General features: G+C 37.6%; 1 protein-coding gene across 2 annotated transcripts in view; it reads right to left on the minus strand.

Moving 5' to 3' along the window:
* The window catches only part of KHDRBS3 (KH RNA binding domain containing, signal transduction associated 3), an 87802-nt gene that overhangs the window by 43358 nt on the left and 28977 nt on the right, over positions 1 to 15467 (minus strand). For both annotated transcript variants that reach the window (XR_013339652.1, XM_031504112.2), the window contains exons 3-5: positions 9070 to 9186; positions 6889 to 7035; positions 660 to 799 (exon numbers count right to left, since the gene is read on the minus strand). Coding sequence is in view for 1 of the 2 variants with exons in the window: in XM_031504112.2 (XP_031359972.1) it covers positions 660 to 799; positions 6889 to 7035; positions 9070 to 9186 (404 nt within the window). In the remaining variant the exon portion in view is untranslated. The remainder of the gene's footprint in view (positions 1 to 659; positions 800 to 6888; positions 7036 to 9069; positions 9187 to 15467) is intronic.

Raw genomic sequence — 15467 nt, forward strand, 5'->3', positions numbered from 1 at the left:
TAAACAGTTATGAACTTTATTTATGTTTTATTTTCACTCTTCAGAACTTGAAGGAGTTTCAGCTGTCATCTCAGTACTACAGTGAAGATGGGGGATGCTAGAGGAAAAATAATACATCTCCTGTGATAAAGAAAAACAGCAAAAGCAGAAGACTTTGCCTACTCCCAAATCAAACAAAAGCCACTTTTCACAAAGTGCCGCTCAAAAAAGAAAATCCAAATTCTACATGCAGAGCACTTCTGTATCATTTCATCATGACTATGAAAACTTAGTAATACCATAAAAAATAAAAGCATACTGTATCAGTTGGAGATACTGCCTGAAATTCATGTCAATTGAGGTAAGAGATTTACTGCTGTGAACTCCATAGGGCCAAACACAGACTGCACCTAAGAGTAGCTCAAGGCTAGAATAAAGTTGCTCACAGTAGGATTGAACATCTCCTATGCTGTGCACTGCTTCTTTACAAAGGCAGCATTCAAGTTCCACAAGTTCATTTTTAATTCAGTCCAAGCAAACTAAACTTCCATCGCTAACTGTAGGTTGTTTCCCTGACCTTTTGCTCTTCTCTTGGGAATCATTCATGTTGTACTTGGGGGAGAAATTGTGTTTGAAGGGAAAAGCTTGAAATACATACATTCCAATGAAATTCCACGTACCTGGACAAAGCAGGAACAGGTACTCCTCTTGCTCGCATCGATCCTTTTCCACGGACAACTGGAACTTCTGCAGTTTCTGAGCCACCATTTAAATATGTTAATTCTTGAAGCTGTGCCTGTCTGATTTCATCGTTGTAGTCCTAAAACAAGGGGGAGGCAGAGTGCAAAAAAAAAAATCAAATTGTTTACCCACCACTCTCAGCAAACATTGCTCCTGAAAGTTTCCTCTCAAAAAGATGAACATTCCACTGAAAAAGTTTAATATATATAATAAGATAGGAATAATATTCAGTCCAAGCATTATTAGAGAATTCTACATAATAACTGCCATTTTTGCTCAGTTATGTTTTTCTTTCCCTTTGCATATATTTTTATGCAGCTTTACCTATTAAAATGGTAATGTTAAAATCCTGTAGAGATAGGAGGAAACAACAACAAAAAAAAAAAAAAAAAAAAAAAAAAAAATCAAGATCCCACATTCCAAACTGAGATCCAGTTTGTAATTCCAGCTGTAGAATGACTGTGTATGAAAAGCAGGAAAAAGAGGAGAGAGAGTGAGTTGCAGAAGAGCAGAGAATAAATACGCTGTTGAGAACAGCACATGAAAATGAAGGAATAGATTAAGAATCCACACTTTTTAAGTCAGGAGTTATAGAATAAACACAGGAATTCATTCAATACACACATGCACTGTTATCTAATAAGAGCTCAAAAAATTAAATTCTATAATATGTAATGGTAAAAATGCCAAGGACATATGGCTTATTTCTGTCTGCACAAATCCTCTACTCTCAAGGACTATCAAAAAGAAAGTTCAGGCTTTTACACACAGAATTAATATGGTACTTCTCAAGCACAGTTTTCAGGGACCTTGAGTCAACCTCTGAAACAAGTAGAGCACACAGAAATAAAACAGACCTAACACTGAACTCTTGAAATTGAAGTATTTTTCTATCATTTCTCCTCCACTTAAAGTGAGCCAAGCAGAATGCAGCCATAAAGGTGAATCAAAGATAACTATTTTACTCAAGGTGCATCCGTACTGATATTAAAATATTAATAGGTGCTCCCATAGGAACAAAGGGATACTCTTGATACAACAGCTCTTCTGCAAATGCTCCCATTTCAAGAAGGAAGGTTTGTTCTAACACCAACCATTTCACAATTCAATGACAAAACAAAGAATCTGCATCTCACTGCAAATCTGAGTTTATTACTACTATTTATTCACTAGACAGGGACCGAAAGATTGTCAGGCAGTCTTAAAGCCTTTGAAACATAACCCTGCATTGAAAAAGAGATTAAAACTTCCATGAATTCAAATCTCTCAATTATCCTTGAAACATTCTACTTCTCCTAGACTTCTATAAATAGAAATAAAAGTTGTCCTTTATTGCCATTGCTGAACAAAGTTACTGGTGTTCAAAGAAGCAGCATCATAACAGGATTTTGTCCAAACTGCTTTAAATAGGTTCTGAAATTTAACTCCCAACTGCCCACCTGAGATCATCTATTTAGCAGCAGAAGCAAATTTAAAAAAGGTCTAAAAGACTGAAATACCTGTTTCAAATGGCATAACTGAAGCTTTTGAGAAACAGAGTCCATTAAATGCCCAGGACTCAATACCTAACCAATCCATCACAGGGAGCAGACTACAAATAGGAAACTGAACACTGTTCTGGCCAGCTACTGTACAGAAACCCACTTTGTATTTTTTGTTTGTTGCTGGATCAGAACTGGCTACAAATGCAAAATTCTATGTCCTGTATAGAACAAAATGCCAAGAAACTATCACCAGCATACAGTATCAAAGTTCTGACAGCCTGTATCAGAGGCCCTTTATAATTTCTTCACAGAACACCTTTTTCATAACTGGACCCCTGGAAAAATACCTTTGATCATTTTATACTCAATTTAAACCCTTAGCAAAGATGTGCTTGGGTCGCCACTCTGTGTTGGGTCCCTTTTCTTTTCTCCCTGATGCTTTCTCACTTTCCTGCAGCACATTACCAGACACAGCAGCAGCCTTAGGTCACAGAGAAGGGCTCCACTGTGCACAGCACAGAACAGAAAACATGGCCCTTATCACATATGCCAGAGGCAGCAGGAGGATACAGAGTGAAGGGGCAGTACAAGGCAGCCACGATAAGCTGCAGTGTTAATCCATTAGACTCTGAAATGGATTCCTCAATTAAAAGTAGCAGACGGTCAATTTATGAATACTCACTGCTGGAAACAGCACACTTCAAGTCAAATTAAGCAGGCAATCTTTTCCTCACCTAGAAGATAGACATGGAACCCCTTTAAACTGCATCCCTCCTCTGAACAGCTTAGGCAGTGGCAGCACTTGAATTTCATTGAAATGCTGCTGCTGAATTTCAACTGAACAGGTGTATTCTCATTTTATGAATAAACTGCCTACCTTGACTAACTACAGTCTTATCCAGCCATGAAGGGTGCATTTACATCAAATCTATGCAAGAGATTTTTATTCCACAAAACCCTATACTTACAAGATCTATGTAAACCTTTAAAATTTTATCTGATTTTCACCCAGCGAGATCAACACACTGTCAGCAGCTCTTCTTGGCATCACTCCAGCTTAAGACCTTATTTCAATTTATCACTCAAACCATTAGCAAAGCTATTTATTTGTATCATGTTAGTAGAGCTCTACAAAACCCTTTGCAGCTTTGCAAAGCACTCAAGTAGATCTTTATCCTGACAGTGAACAATCAATAATTATCAGGTTTCCAGCCACCTTTTTACACCTTACAGTTACTTGCCAGCTTACTTAAGGAAAAGTTTTTGAGTTTTCTAAAGGCCACCAAGCTCTTCAAATTGCCATTAAAAGCTATTTCATCACCACATCTTATAAACCAAATATGCAGAAAGTAGGACAGGCTACAGGAAAAGGTTGTGAATTCTACTCACATTGTCATATAACTGGTATAGATTGTTCTCTCAAAGTAATTTTTATACTTTGCTTTAAAGACAAGGAAGGCAATAAATTCTGGTAATCAACAGCAAAGGGTAATTAGTGCTGTCTCTGTCAGAAGACAAATGACTGCCACTACTCCTAAAATTAAGCCAAACCAACTAAGTTCTAATGGCCAAAACTGCCATAACCATAGAATCACAGAATGGCTGGGGATGGAAAGGGCCTTAAAGAGACCATTTCATTCCAACTCTCCAACCATGGACAGGGACACCTTCCACTAGACCAGGATGCTCAGGGCCCTGTCCAGGCTGGCCTTGAAAACCTGATATAATAGAGCAGCCAGGGGATGGTGAGGTTGAAAATACATGGCTTTTTGACCTGACAGAAGTAATTCTGAGGTAAGCAGTATTAAGGACAACACCCACCAATCTAATACTCAAACAAGAGTGCCAACCAAGGAGTCTGGACAGAATAAAGGGAAGAACTAAAGAGTCTGGCTAATTTAAAGGAAGATAAAAGATATACTTAAAGTCAGAAACTGCAATTCCAAATGCAGAAGAAAGGTAAGACTCAAGGCAACATACCCTCAAAAACAGTTTTCATTTTTTGGGTTGAGTAATGCAAATAGTTTAAATGAAATTACACCACTGCAGCTGCTTGAGGTTAAATTTCAAGGCAAGGATACTTGCCATGGTTCCAAAAAGAGAAGCTGAGGCATTTTTGCTATAGTCAGCTACCACAAGGATATTCTGTATGCTGCATTTTAGCAACAAATATGGTGTTATGTTCAGCACTGATCTGAAAAAGGAACAATAACCATATGCATAAATTGGATCTAGCATCTAAAACTGTAGGAAGTCAGAGTGACCCTACATTGTAAGGGGAACACAAATTATGATCATAATCATATATACTCATATCAGGACATCTTTCCTGAAATAAAACAGGTAATTCCTTAAAAAAGCTACAACAGACTTTGGAGAAAAAAAAAAAAAACAACAAGTTGCATCAGTGAACCAAACAGTAGCTCTAGAGAAGAAAAAGCTGTTCCTTATTCCTTCAGTGGCTGCTGCAAGGTGGGGCAGGCAAAAGAGATTAGGGCATTTAGAGCAATTCTGATAAACTTACATTTGAAAAGCCAAAGGGAAATTAAGATACTGTTGGCTTGATCCCACAGTTCAAAGATTATGTAGCATCAGTTCAGCTCAGTATAATAAAGATGCAATGATCAAAAAATAAAGATGGAAAAATGTATAGCCACCAGTCAATAGAATTGCTCATTATCAGTCTGTAATTCTACTGGCTTAACACACTAATGACCAGGTTTTGATAAGCTTACTTCATTTATGGCAACATTAGGGAAATCAAGCTCAATGAAGAAAAATAAGACCTCTGATGAAGGGGGCATAGGGATGAAGCATATCCTTCCTTCCAGCACATGCAAAAAGCATTTATTAAATTAAACCTATTTCTAGCTAAAAAAGGCAGCTGTTTGCTGTCCAGAATAGCCAATAACTTAATTCCCCCTTATCTATCCACACCATTAAATCACAAATCCTGTAAATAGAGTAACCTTTGACATTATGACAGCCCAGCATTCCTACAAATATTCTGTAGAGTATCCCCTGTCTGATCAGTGAGGATGTCTGAACAGTAGTACACTCATTCACTGCTTTTCATATGCATCAAGAAAAAAGCAATTTGGAACCTGCAGACAAATGTGCAATGTGATGCTTGATTTTTTTATAAAATGATAACATTGCTTTTTAGCTGTCCTAAAGTGCATCTACATTAGTGTTATTTCACATCAGGACATGTTCCTATGAACCTACTGACAACTGTCATTTATCATGCTTTGGTTCATACCACAGCATAGTATTGGGCCACCTGAACTGACTTCATTCAGACAAAAACAGGTTGGAAGAAACACACAAGGAGCGTACAGCTCCAATCACCTGGAGACTTAGTTTCATAAAATAGCTTGAGTTGGAAGAGAACAAGGGAGATCATTTCAGTCCAAATCCTGTCCCTACACAGGACACCTCTAAAGTCCCACCATGCACCTGAGAGTACTGTCCATTTCTTGAACTCTGCCAGGCTTAGTGCTGTGACCATTTCCCTGGGGAGCCTGTTCCAGTGCCCAGCCACTCACTGGGTGGTTTCATACATGTGGACTAGGAGCACTGTTAAGTCACCAGCACCAACTCTACAAGAGATAACCCCAAGTGGTCCCCAGTACAGCCACTCTGGCTCCACTCAGACATTTCCAAGCTGCTGTCACTCAGATACATGCCTCTGGAAACTTTCCTTGGCCAGGTTTCCACACTTCCCAGATCTGACATAAATAAAGACTAACACTTGGGTAACATTTTCAGCAGTAAAAATAAACAGAAGTCAATACACCTTGAGAAGGCTTTGCTTTCTATACTATTCCTTTGATCACCAATCACCTTTGATCACTGAAGAGCTAAAACTCAAGAGCTAAAGCAGTTGGGAACTTCATACAGACAAATATCACTTCAGGTGCTCCAGAGCTTCCTAAGAGAGGCTATATTTTTTTCAAGCAGTTTAAGATTGAAAAGAAGTAAGGTTGCTTCTTACATGAGGAGCAAATGAAGTTATCTTCTAATGGAAGACATTAGAAACCTAGGTATATCCCAAACCTGGAGTACAAAATTGTACTGGAAACCAGATGTCATTTTTATACATTTTATACAATGGAAGCTGAAGCATAGACCAGAAAATAAGTATAGCTCACATATCACATAAAAATGAAGACTCAAGATAAACCTGTAATAATTCTCAGCACTGAACCAGGATTACAGGTGAGAAATACTACAGCTTCAAATGTATTAATTCCTAAAAAGAACTGATGCTTCACATGTACCAAGAACACAGGAAAGGCACACATTTTACAGATTTTTACAATTATTTGTAGTCTGCAATACTTTGCATATGACTAGTTAAGCAAGAAAAGTTTCTCTTTCACTATAGGTCAGATCATGAGGTTTGTGTGGACAGCTACAGATTCACCCAGTAACTGCCTGTACCAAAATGCAAAGTATTTGACAATTATAATTTCTTTCACAAAGGAAATCAAGCAACATGACCTCACCAATACTGTGCACTGTTCAGAATCAAAGAACAGTTTGGGTTGAAGGGACCTTTAACATCATTGAGTTCCTACCCCCTGCAATAGCCAGGGACTCCTTTGGTAGACAAGCTTGCTCAGTTTTAGAGATAATATTTCTCATTCAAGAATGCTCATAAAGACAAAAAAGTACTAACAGGGATGAGAAACTTCTTGATTTCTTCCAATGCATGTCCCATTCTGGCATATGCTTCTGCAGGTGGAGCAAACACTTCAATTAAAACATGTAGGTCATCATTTAGGTGGAAATACTTTGCCTCTCCACTTTTTCTCAACTCTTCCTCCTAGAAGATAAGAAAAAGATTGGTTTTACACATTCTTGTTTGAAGCATTGTAATGCAAGTGTTGAAGTTTCTCCAGAGGAATTTGCAGACACTGTTCACTCATGTTCAGATATCTGCAACCAAAAACGTAACATGAAATAAGAGCCAACAGCATCTGCTCACATACAGAAATTGTAGTACAAGGAGGAATGTTTCCAAGAGTCTTCCCAGGTGCACCAGTTTCATGAAGACACTCTTCTTGAAAGTAAAGTCTACAGAAGCAGGTTTGATCTAATATTCCACAAGAGTAAGCTTCTTTTACCAATATTATTTCAATCTCAGTATTACTATGCCGTTCTCACTGAAGTCTTTATCCAATGAGTGGCATCCTTCACAGAACTGTGCTATTTGGACATAAAACTAACAGCATATGAAATGAGGGAAGAGAACATTAGCAAAAAGAGTTCACTAGCTATTTCAGCAGCAAGCTTATTTCTTTCATATTCCTTCACCCAACCCACTTCAATGACTGCAAAGCTGAGTTCAATGGAGTGAAGGAGAGCGCAGTTCTCAAATACTGACAGTCATGTGCAAAATATTCACAGACCAAAAGGGCAGCATTTGCTTTTTCAGGCTGCCCCTCACCTGTGTGTACTTGACTGATCCAAAGGGATGAAACCAGATAATACTATATCAAATAATTAGCAGTTCTGTTGTCTAAAAGACTAACACTCCCCTGCAGCTTCCCATATTTGGCATGCACCAGGTTAGCACTTCACCCTTAAGATGACTAAAATTGTAAGTTGCAATGATAGCTGAAATCTCCCCTTCACACCCCTAATTATGGGTTGAGGTTTACATGTGACAATCCATTTCTGCTCCTCGTGAATAACATTCTTATCAACATGATTTGTGTTTAACTATGAAGATGTTTAAAACAGAAAAAAAAAAAAAAGTCTAGCTCGCTGTCAGAACACCCAGACAACGAAGAGTTCACTCAGCAGGATTAGACTCCATCAGTAAAATCATTATTTTGTCAATAAAAATAAGAGATCATAAAAATAGAGAGTAACCTAATATAAATGCCACAGCTCAAATAGTTAGTTTTAATAGGAACCCCTCAGTTAAATATTTCAGGCACAGTTACTCAAAACATATGAGCCACTAGGACTGGAAGCTAGTTGAGTTCCCCATACTGTTTTTTAGTATATACTTGCACCACACATTCCTTGTCCTTTTCTCCTAAAGAGGAAAAAAAAAAATCACTGTGCAGTTAGTTTATGTAGAAAAAAAAGTGCTAAGAAACTTTCTCTCTGTGCTTATCAATCAAGTTGGCTGATAAAAGCAATAAGCAATGGAAGAGTTACCATTTTCTGGGCAGGACCTGGTAAAAGAGTATTTCAATCAGCACCTTCAACAAAACATACAGAATTTCAACACAGGTTTTTTTAAGATCATTCCCATAGCCAAAATTTTAGGTCACTCTGTGCTTTTTTTACTAAGTTCATTTTATTATTGTATTTTATTTTAGTTCTGCAACATGACTTGGGAATGCTTCCATTACTTTATCCATTACTTTCAAGGCCATAAGTTGGACTTTGATGATCCATGTGGGTATCTTCTAGCTCGGGATATTCTGTGGTTCTATGAAAACACTACACACTAAAACTTTTATAACAGCATACAAATGAAAATGAGTTCATTCACTCACTGGCTACATCTCATAACCCTGGGAACATGTTAGGCATTTCAGGTTTTTTCTTGTTTCCCATGAACACCAGCACAAAAGCTACAACTTGCTCCCATTCCAGTATCCCCCTTTGACAGCAGCTTAGCTCCCATAAAATTCTCTGCCTTCCATTACTTGACATCTATGGGCTTGGTTTGCCCACTGCATGTGCAATCTTGAATTTTACTGGCCAAAGAGAGACATTAACCAATAATCAATATTAGGCTCTCCTATGCTTTTTTATTTGTTCCAATTTTCATTATAAGGTTTGTTCCCCTCCTCAGAAATTTAAGTATCAAAACTCCACTGACATACTCAGGCCTTACCTTTGTCTTGTCCCTCATAGAACCTTTTCCCAAAATAGACATTTTTGTCAGTGTTTCTTCCTGTAAACGCTTTAGAGAATTACCACGTGGACCCAAAAGTTTTCCCACAAAGTTGAACTGTAAGAAAACAAAAAAAAGCCAATAAAACACCACATTAATCTCATTTGATTTTTAATTGTAAATTAATGAGCAATGAGTAAATTAGAAGGGATATTTTGCTGGATCAGCTTTTGGTCATAGGTGTAAATTATTAGATCATAAATTAAAAAATATTAAGTACAATCACATAGTATAATTATTAGAATGTCAGTGGCTCTAGCAACACGGAAGTATCTAACTGAAGGATAACTTGGTGTCCACTACAGGCTGCCAGACCAAGAGGAGCCTGTTGACAAAGCCCTCTTCCTCCAACTAACAGAAGGCATCATGCCCAAGGCTTTTGTCCTGCTGAGGGACTCCAACCACCCCAACATCTGCTGGAAAAGCAGCAAGGTGAGCTGCAGGCAACCCTGGAGACTCCTGGAATGCACGTGGGACAACTTCCTGACCCAGATAACAGAGGGGAGGCATTACTGGATCTGTTGGTCACCAAGGCAAACCAGCTCAATGGGACATCAGGATTAGAGGCAGCGACCATGCATTGGATGTAGATCAGGTAAGGAGTAAAGTTGGTCTCATGAATTTTAGGAAAGCAGACTTCCAGCTCCTTGGGGAGCAAGTCAGTGGGAGACCCTGAGAGACTGCCCTCAGGGATGAGGGAGAGGAACAGAGCTGGCAGATCTTTAAGGATCTTCTATTGGACACAAGAGTTAGTGATTCCCAGCAGCAAGAATTCAGGCAAGGAAGGCAAGAGACCCCCATGACTGAGCAGGGACAGGCTGGTCAAACTAAAGGGCAAGAAACAAATACACAAACAGTGACCTGGGAAGAGTATAGAGATGAAGAATGGTTGTGTAGAGCTGAGGTGAGGAAGGCCCAAGCACAGCTGAAACTCAATCTGGCAAAGGACACAAAGAGCAACAGAAAGAGCTTCTCCAGATGCCCCAACCAGAAAAGGAAGCTTAGAAAAGGTATTGTTCCCCCTTTGCCTGATAAACAATGCTGGAAAACTGGTTACAACAGATAGAAAGGTTGAGGGACTCAATAACCGAAGTGACACAATCATTTTAAAAAGATAGTTTTAGGCAGAAATAAAATATAGTGATGTTGGACAGCAAACAGGCTGAAGCCTTATGGCCTCAAGTTTATGAAACAGTTCCTCAGTTCTTTGCTTGTCCCTCTACAGCTGTGTCAATGAAGAGCCAAGCTGGGCTGCACTGATCTCCCTGTTCATCTGGAGTTACTCTAAAGGACCTAACAACGGGGCAATGGCAGTCCCAAATCTCTTGTTGCTACACTGGAAGTGCTGATGGAACAAAGGCCGAGCTGCACCCACCCTACAATGCAGAAAGTCTAAAGCTCATTTCTTTCAGCTTTAGACAAAAAGGAAAACAAGCATTAAAGGTCAACTAAATATGGAAATATAAGTTTATTCCCCTTACTAGTTGCAAATTCAATTCCCAATGTAGACCTGACAATACTGTTGAGAAAATGGCTTATAGGCAACTAAAGTCCACAGAGCTTATTAAATTTAAGGCCCTGCATGAACTAGTCTTTTCTGAAATTATCAGGTCATATAAAAAAATTATCAGGGAATTTCCTTATTTTTTTTTATTAGAGTTGTCCATTTTTATCATATGGATACTAAGATACAATCAATAAAAAAATTAATCAGAAAGATTGAACAGATACAGGCAGAAATTTCTCTTGCTGAGAATATTCAGGACTCAAGGCCACTGATGGGGTCCTGTGCAATTTAATTTACAATCCTTATTTCAACAGAAGGTGGAACATCTGAAGGCACAGATGTTCTTTAGAGATTCCTTTTAACTTGGACTTCTGATTTTATTGTTTCTGAAGATATAACTAAGGAACGCAAACAAAATGAAAGAATTTGTAACAAATTTGAACCTTGAGATGTCAATTATTTCTTATCAAGAGTTTCCTTAAAGGAAACTCCTAGTTCAGCTCAAAGTAAAGCTTTCATGTAGAGGAGCACAACCTCAGTTTTTCAAGCATTACTTAAGACTACTTATGTCTACTTATAACAGCCTTTTAAGCTACTGGGAACAAAAATAAACACTTATTCTTTACCCCAGGTATATTATTTCGGTTAAAACCAAGTCGTTTAATGTTGTGTAAATCTAAAAGTTGATGTACCAAACTTTAATACCTCCAAAAGTTGTCATCTTTTAAAAATCATGAAATCTGTAGTGCCAAAGTCAGACACTACAGAAGCCATACAAGGACTGCACAGATGACATGTTCTAGACACATTTAATGACCATGAAAATGTATTGTCTGTATCCTGAGATCCACTGAACTATTCTTTTCTGTGCACTGAGGCTCCAAATATTTGATTTGACAAGTCTGAAGTATTAGAAACTTGTGTTGCAAGTCTGAAATTCTGCTGATTTAAAAGCACAATACTTCTAGGTGTAGCTTAAAAGCACAAACAAAAGTTAGTAAAATATGGCTTGAAACACACTCACAAAGTATTTTTGCTCCCACATAATAAAACTGAAAGGCTTTGGAACATTTCAGTTGATTATTCCACAAATAAAACCCATTTATGATATTGAATGAATCTTTTAAGTAGAAAACAGATTATTTAATTTGAACAGCTACTGCATTTTGTTCAAACTATTGGTTTATCTCCCTTTTACATCAAATTGGAAACATCTGATCAAAAGCTTATTTTGAGATATTTCATAGATATAGAAGCACTCAAAGTATCAGTCACTAAGTTACTATTACTCCTTAAACACTGCTTTCCATCAAATAATAGAATGATTCAAACCTAAAGGTACAAATCCAGCACACAGTAAAAAATTTTACTTACAAATTTAACAAATCCTGTTTATCTGCTGGTGTTATAGAAGCAAGTAAGCCTGGCAGATCCAGGTTAGCTCTCACACAAGATTCTCACATACAAGTTGCATGGGTGCTTCCCATGTTCTACATTTAGGGTTTACTTGCCCCAAGAGCACATGAACAAAGAATAAATTCAGATTTATTATTGAACTCAAAGGTTATAAACTGTCTCTGAATTATATACAGACATCTGAGCAGGTCTGCCTGGCACAGAACAATCATGTTCACTAGTGCTGGATCAGAACCAGACATGCCAGACTCCCCTCTTTACTTGCCACTCCCAAACAGCACAATCACCTCAAAACTTCTGTAAATACCAAAAATTGTCCTTACCTTCACTAACTTCAGCTTAACACTGTATTAAAGCAGTCACACTGTATTCCAGTGCAAGCTGGTTAAGTTTTCAGTTCTACAGGAGAGATTAACTCTTAAGATTCAACCACAAATGTTATTCTACGCTGGATCACCTTTGCCAAGTCAGGAACTGTCTCTGCACTAAGACAGCTTCTAATGTATTAGGTAAGTACCAGTAAACCATGAACAATGGCATATAAAAGAGGAGATAAAGTCCCCAACTCAAATTTGCTTCTAGACCAGCCCTGAAGGATTTGACAAATATGATACCTCAATTATAGCCATCTTTGCAAAAACAGTATTGAGACTCAGATTCACAGACCTGGGAGGAAACAATTAGATAAAATGGGAAAAAATAGCACCTCAGCTACACTTCTAACCAAATAATATTCTGCTGTTGATAAATGGTACCCTCTGAACAAAATATCATCCAATAATACATTAGTTTGAGCAAAAGGATGGAAGATTTGAGAGGTGTTCTTATTCCTAAAATCTGAGATCACTGACATGACATCCTCCTGAACCTCTGGTTTACTTTGTGGGTAAAGTGCAACAGCCCTTCCTCAAATTCCTAGGAAACAGGATTTTTCTCTAGATCATGGCATCCATTAGCTGCCAAATACTGGTCAACTGTACTGAAGTGTATCTGTTTCCCTTTTACAGATTCTCCTAAAGTCTGTAACAAAAATCTCTAGTTTAAAATACATCTTAAATATAAAACATGTTTCACAATAAAAACAATGAAAAAATAAGTTATAAGGCTTCTGCTTCAAAATTGTGTCCTTTCTTAGCTGTTCATAAATCCTTATTTTAAAAAGCATTTTTTTCAGTTACCATACAGTGGAAATTATGGGCATCACTGTGTAGCACCCATTTCTTGAAAATCACCAAATCAAAACATGAACAGTTGTCTAGAGATTTGTTTTCTTACCATATCACTGCTTGAAATTATTCCCTGAAAACATTTCAGGAGAAACACAGATACAAAGAACATTCAAAGAACATGATAATCTCTTCAGAACTATTTTATCTACTATATAAATTTTAACAAAAAAAATCTAATGCCAGTGCTACAGCATTTTTAAATGTATATATTACAGGAAAGGGGATGTAATAGAAAAAGTAATCCTTGTTTATCCCCAACCAAGGCAAGTCTGCTAAGAATGGTTCATCCAGCTTAAAACACTTAGTGAAAGTATAAATGCTTGACCAAATGCTTTCCTGTAAAGCTTTACGCACTCCATTGTTATTAAAGCCATAGAAAGCTTTCTTGACATATTAGTTTTCTGCAATGGCTTCTCTGTGACAAGGCCACCAGAAAAAAAAAAAATTAAGATTCAGAGCACTTTCCTTTAGAATGACCTGAAACAAGGCAAACATCAAGGTTTTTCCTATTCATCTCAGAAAGATAAAGTTTTTATAGAAAGGTAAGTGCTTCAAGCATCAATGTTACACCACAAATTACTCTCCTTCATGTACCATAGTAAAAAGTCTTTAAACATTTATTCATAGCAGAAAGCCTGGTCAATTTTACTACAAAGTTGCTCAAAAGTTCTCTGCTATTACTATCGATGCTTGTTCCTCCACATTACTTCAGGTTATGCAATGACATTTTCTCATTTCTGCTTTAAGAAATGAGCTATTATGAAAAATTGCTTTCTAACTAGTCATGTGATTAAAATATTAATCTCTCCACGACTTATTACATAACAGTGGCAGATATATTGTATATGACAATGCTATTTTAAAACAGGTATTTTCACTTTAAAAGTTGAGCTAAAAAGTTTAATGGATACCAGTTCCACAAGTCAGTAACTTTTGAGAAAATATATGTAAAGTATCACTTTAGGGAACAACAGACCATTTCTTCCTAACTTCTGAGATTTACCCAGTACTTAAGTGCAAATCTATGAGCAATTTTTAAGATGCTAGCCTGTCAAAATAGAAATAATTATTCCCCACAGTTTTGATCCATCTCATGGAAAGCCATCATGATTCCATTTGCCATTGATGGAAACTATTTTTTTTCACTATTTTAATTCAGAACACCCAAGTTCAGAAACTGACAAAGCAAAATCAGGTTCTGAGACTAAACTACTTCACAATGCATAGCCATTAAATGTATGGGAGGGGGATGACACCTTCCTGCCTCACAAGTACACAACCAAGCTCTGAGACACCTTGCACACGTGACGGCTCTTCATAGCAGAGTTGGGACAGATCCAGGATCCCTCCACAACTACATCAGTACCTTCCTTGAGGGGTCAGATTACCTTTTATGCCTTTAAGTCTGTGAAAGTTTGAAGATTATTTTCAAGCACAAAACACAACAAAAATACAGGTTTAAGCATCAGATTCTCACACACAACCTGGAGTCAGTTGAGGTATTCAGCAGATCAAAGAGCAAGTCACTCTAACCTTAGTGCCCTAAGCTGACAAAATCTTATTCTACTACCTACAGTTTAGACACCCAGCATGCACATGGACACCTTTCTATAGGTAACTAGATTTATCAGTTCTACCTCAAAAAGTTGGCCCTTTCCCTATAAGGCTGCATAAAAGCCCATGTTAATCCTCACTGGTAGTAGATGTCCCAGTTACAACAGGATTGCAGACAGCATTACCAAAGTTCATTCAATCTTCACCTAAATACCTCAGATTAATTTCCATATCACAGCATTTCAGGCTTCTTGGAGGCATCTGCAGGGCTGGACTAAATAAAAAAACTCTAAGCCTCTGCACAATCATATTTTGAAAAGGTGTGACTGGGCCTGCAATCTATAGAGGAGTTTCCATAAGATTTTGTCTTACCAAGTAAGACTGTCTGTCACCATATCAAAAGACATTAAATCAGGGACCTTTTTACAGGAGTCTGTAAATAACACAAGGAAATCTAAAATGCACAACCAGCCTCAAGGAGAAACTGAATATAACTCCTGGGACTAACCATCTTGAGTTATTACATAGCACAGACAAAATTCAGGTTGTCTTGGTTATTCCATCACCTTCCATCCAAGTCCAAAAATGAAAAAAAAACATTCAGACCAACTATCTGTAGCATAAGATGAACC

The sequence above is a fragment of the Lonchura striata genome, chromosome 1 (assembly GCF_046129695.1).
Source record: "Lonchura striata isolate bLonStr1 chromosome 1, bLonStr1.mat, whole genome shotgun sequence".
Taxonomy (NCBI): Eukaryota; Metazoa; Chordata; class Aves; order Passeriformes; family Estrildidae; genus Lonchura; species Lonchura striata.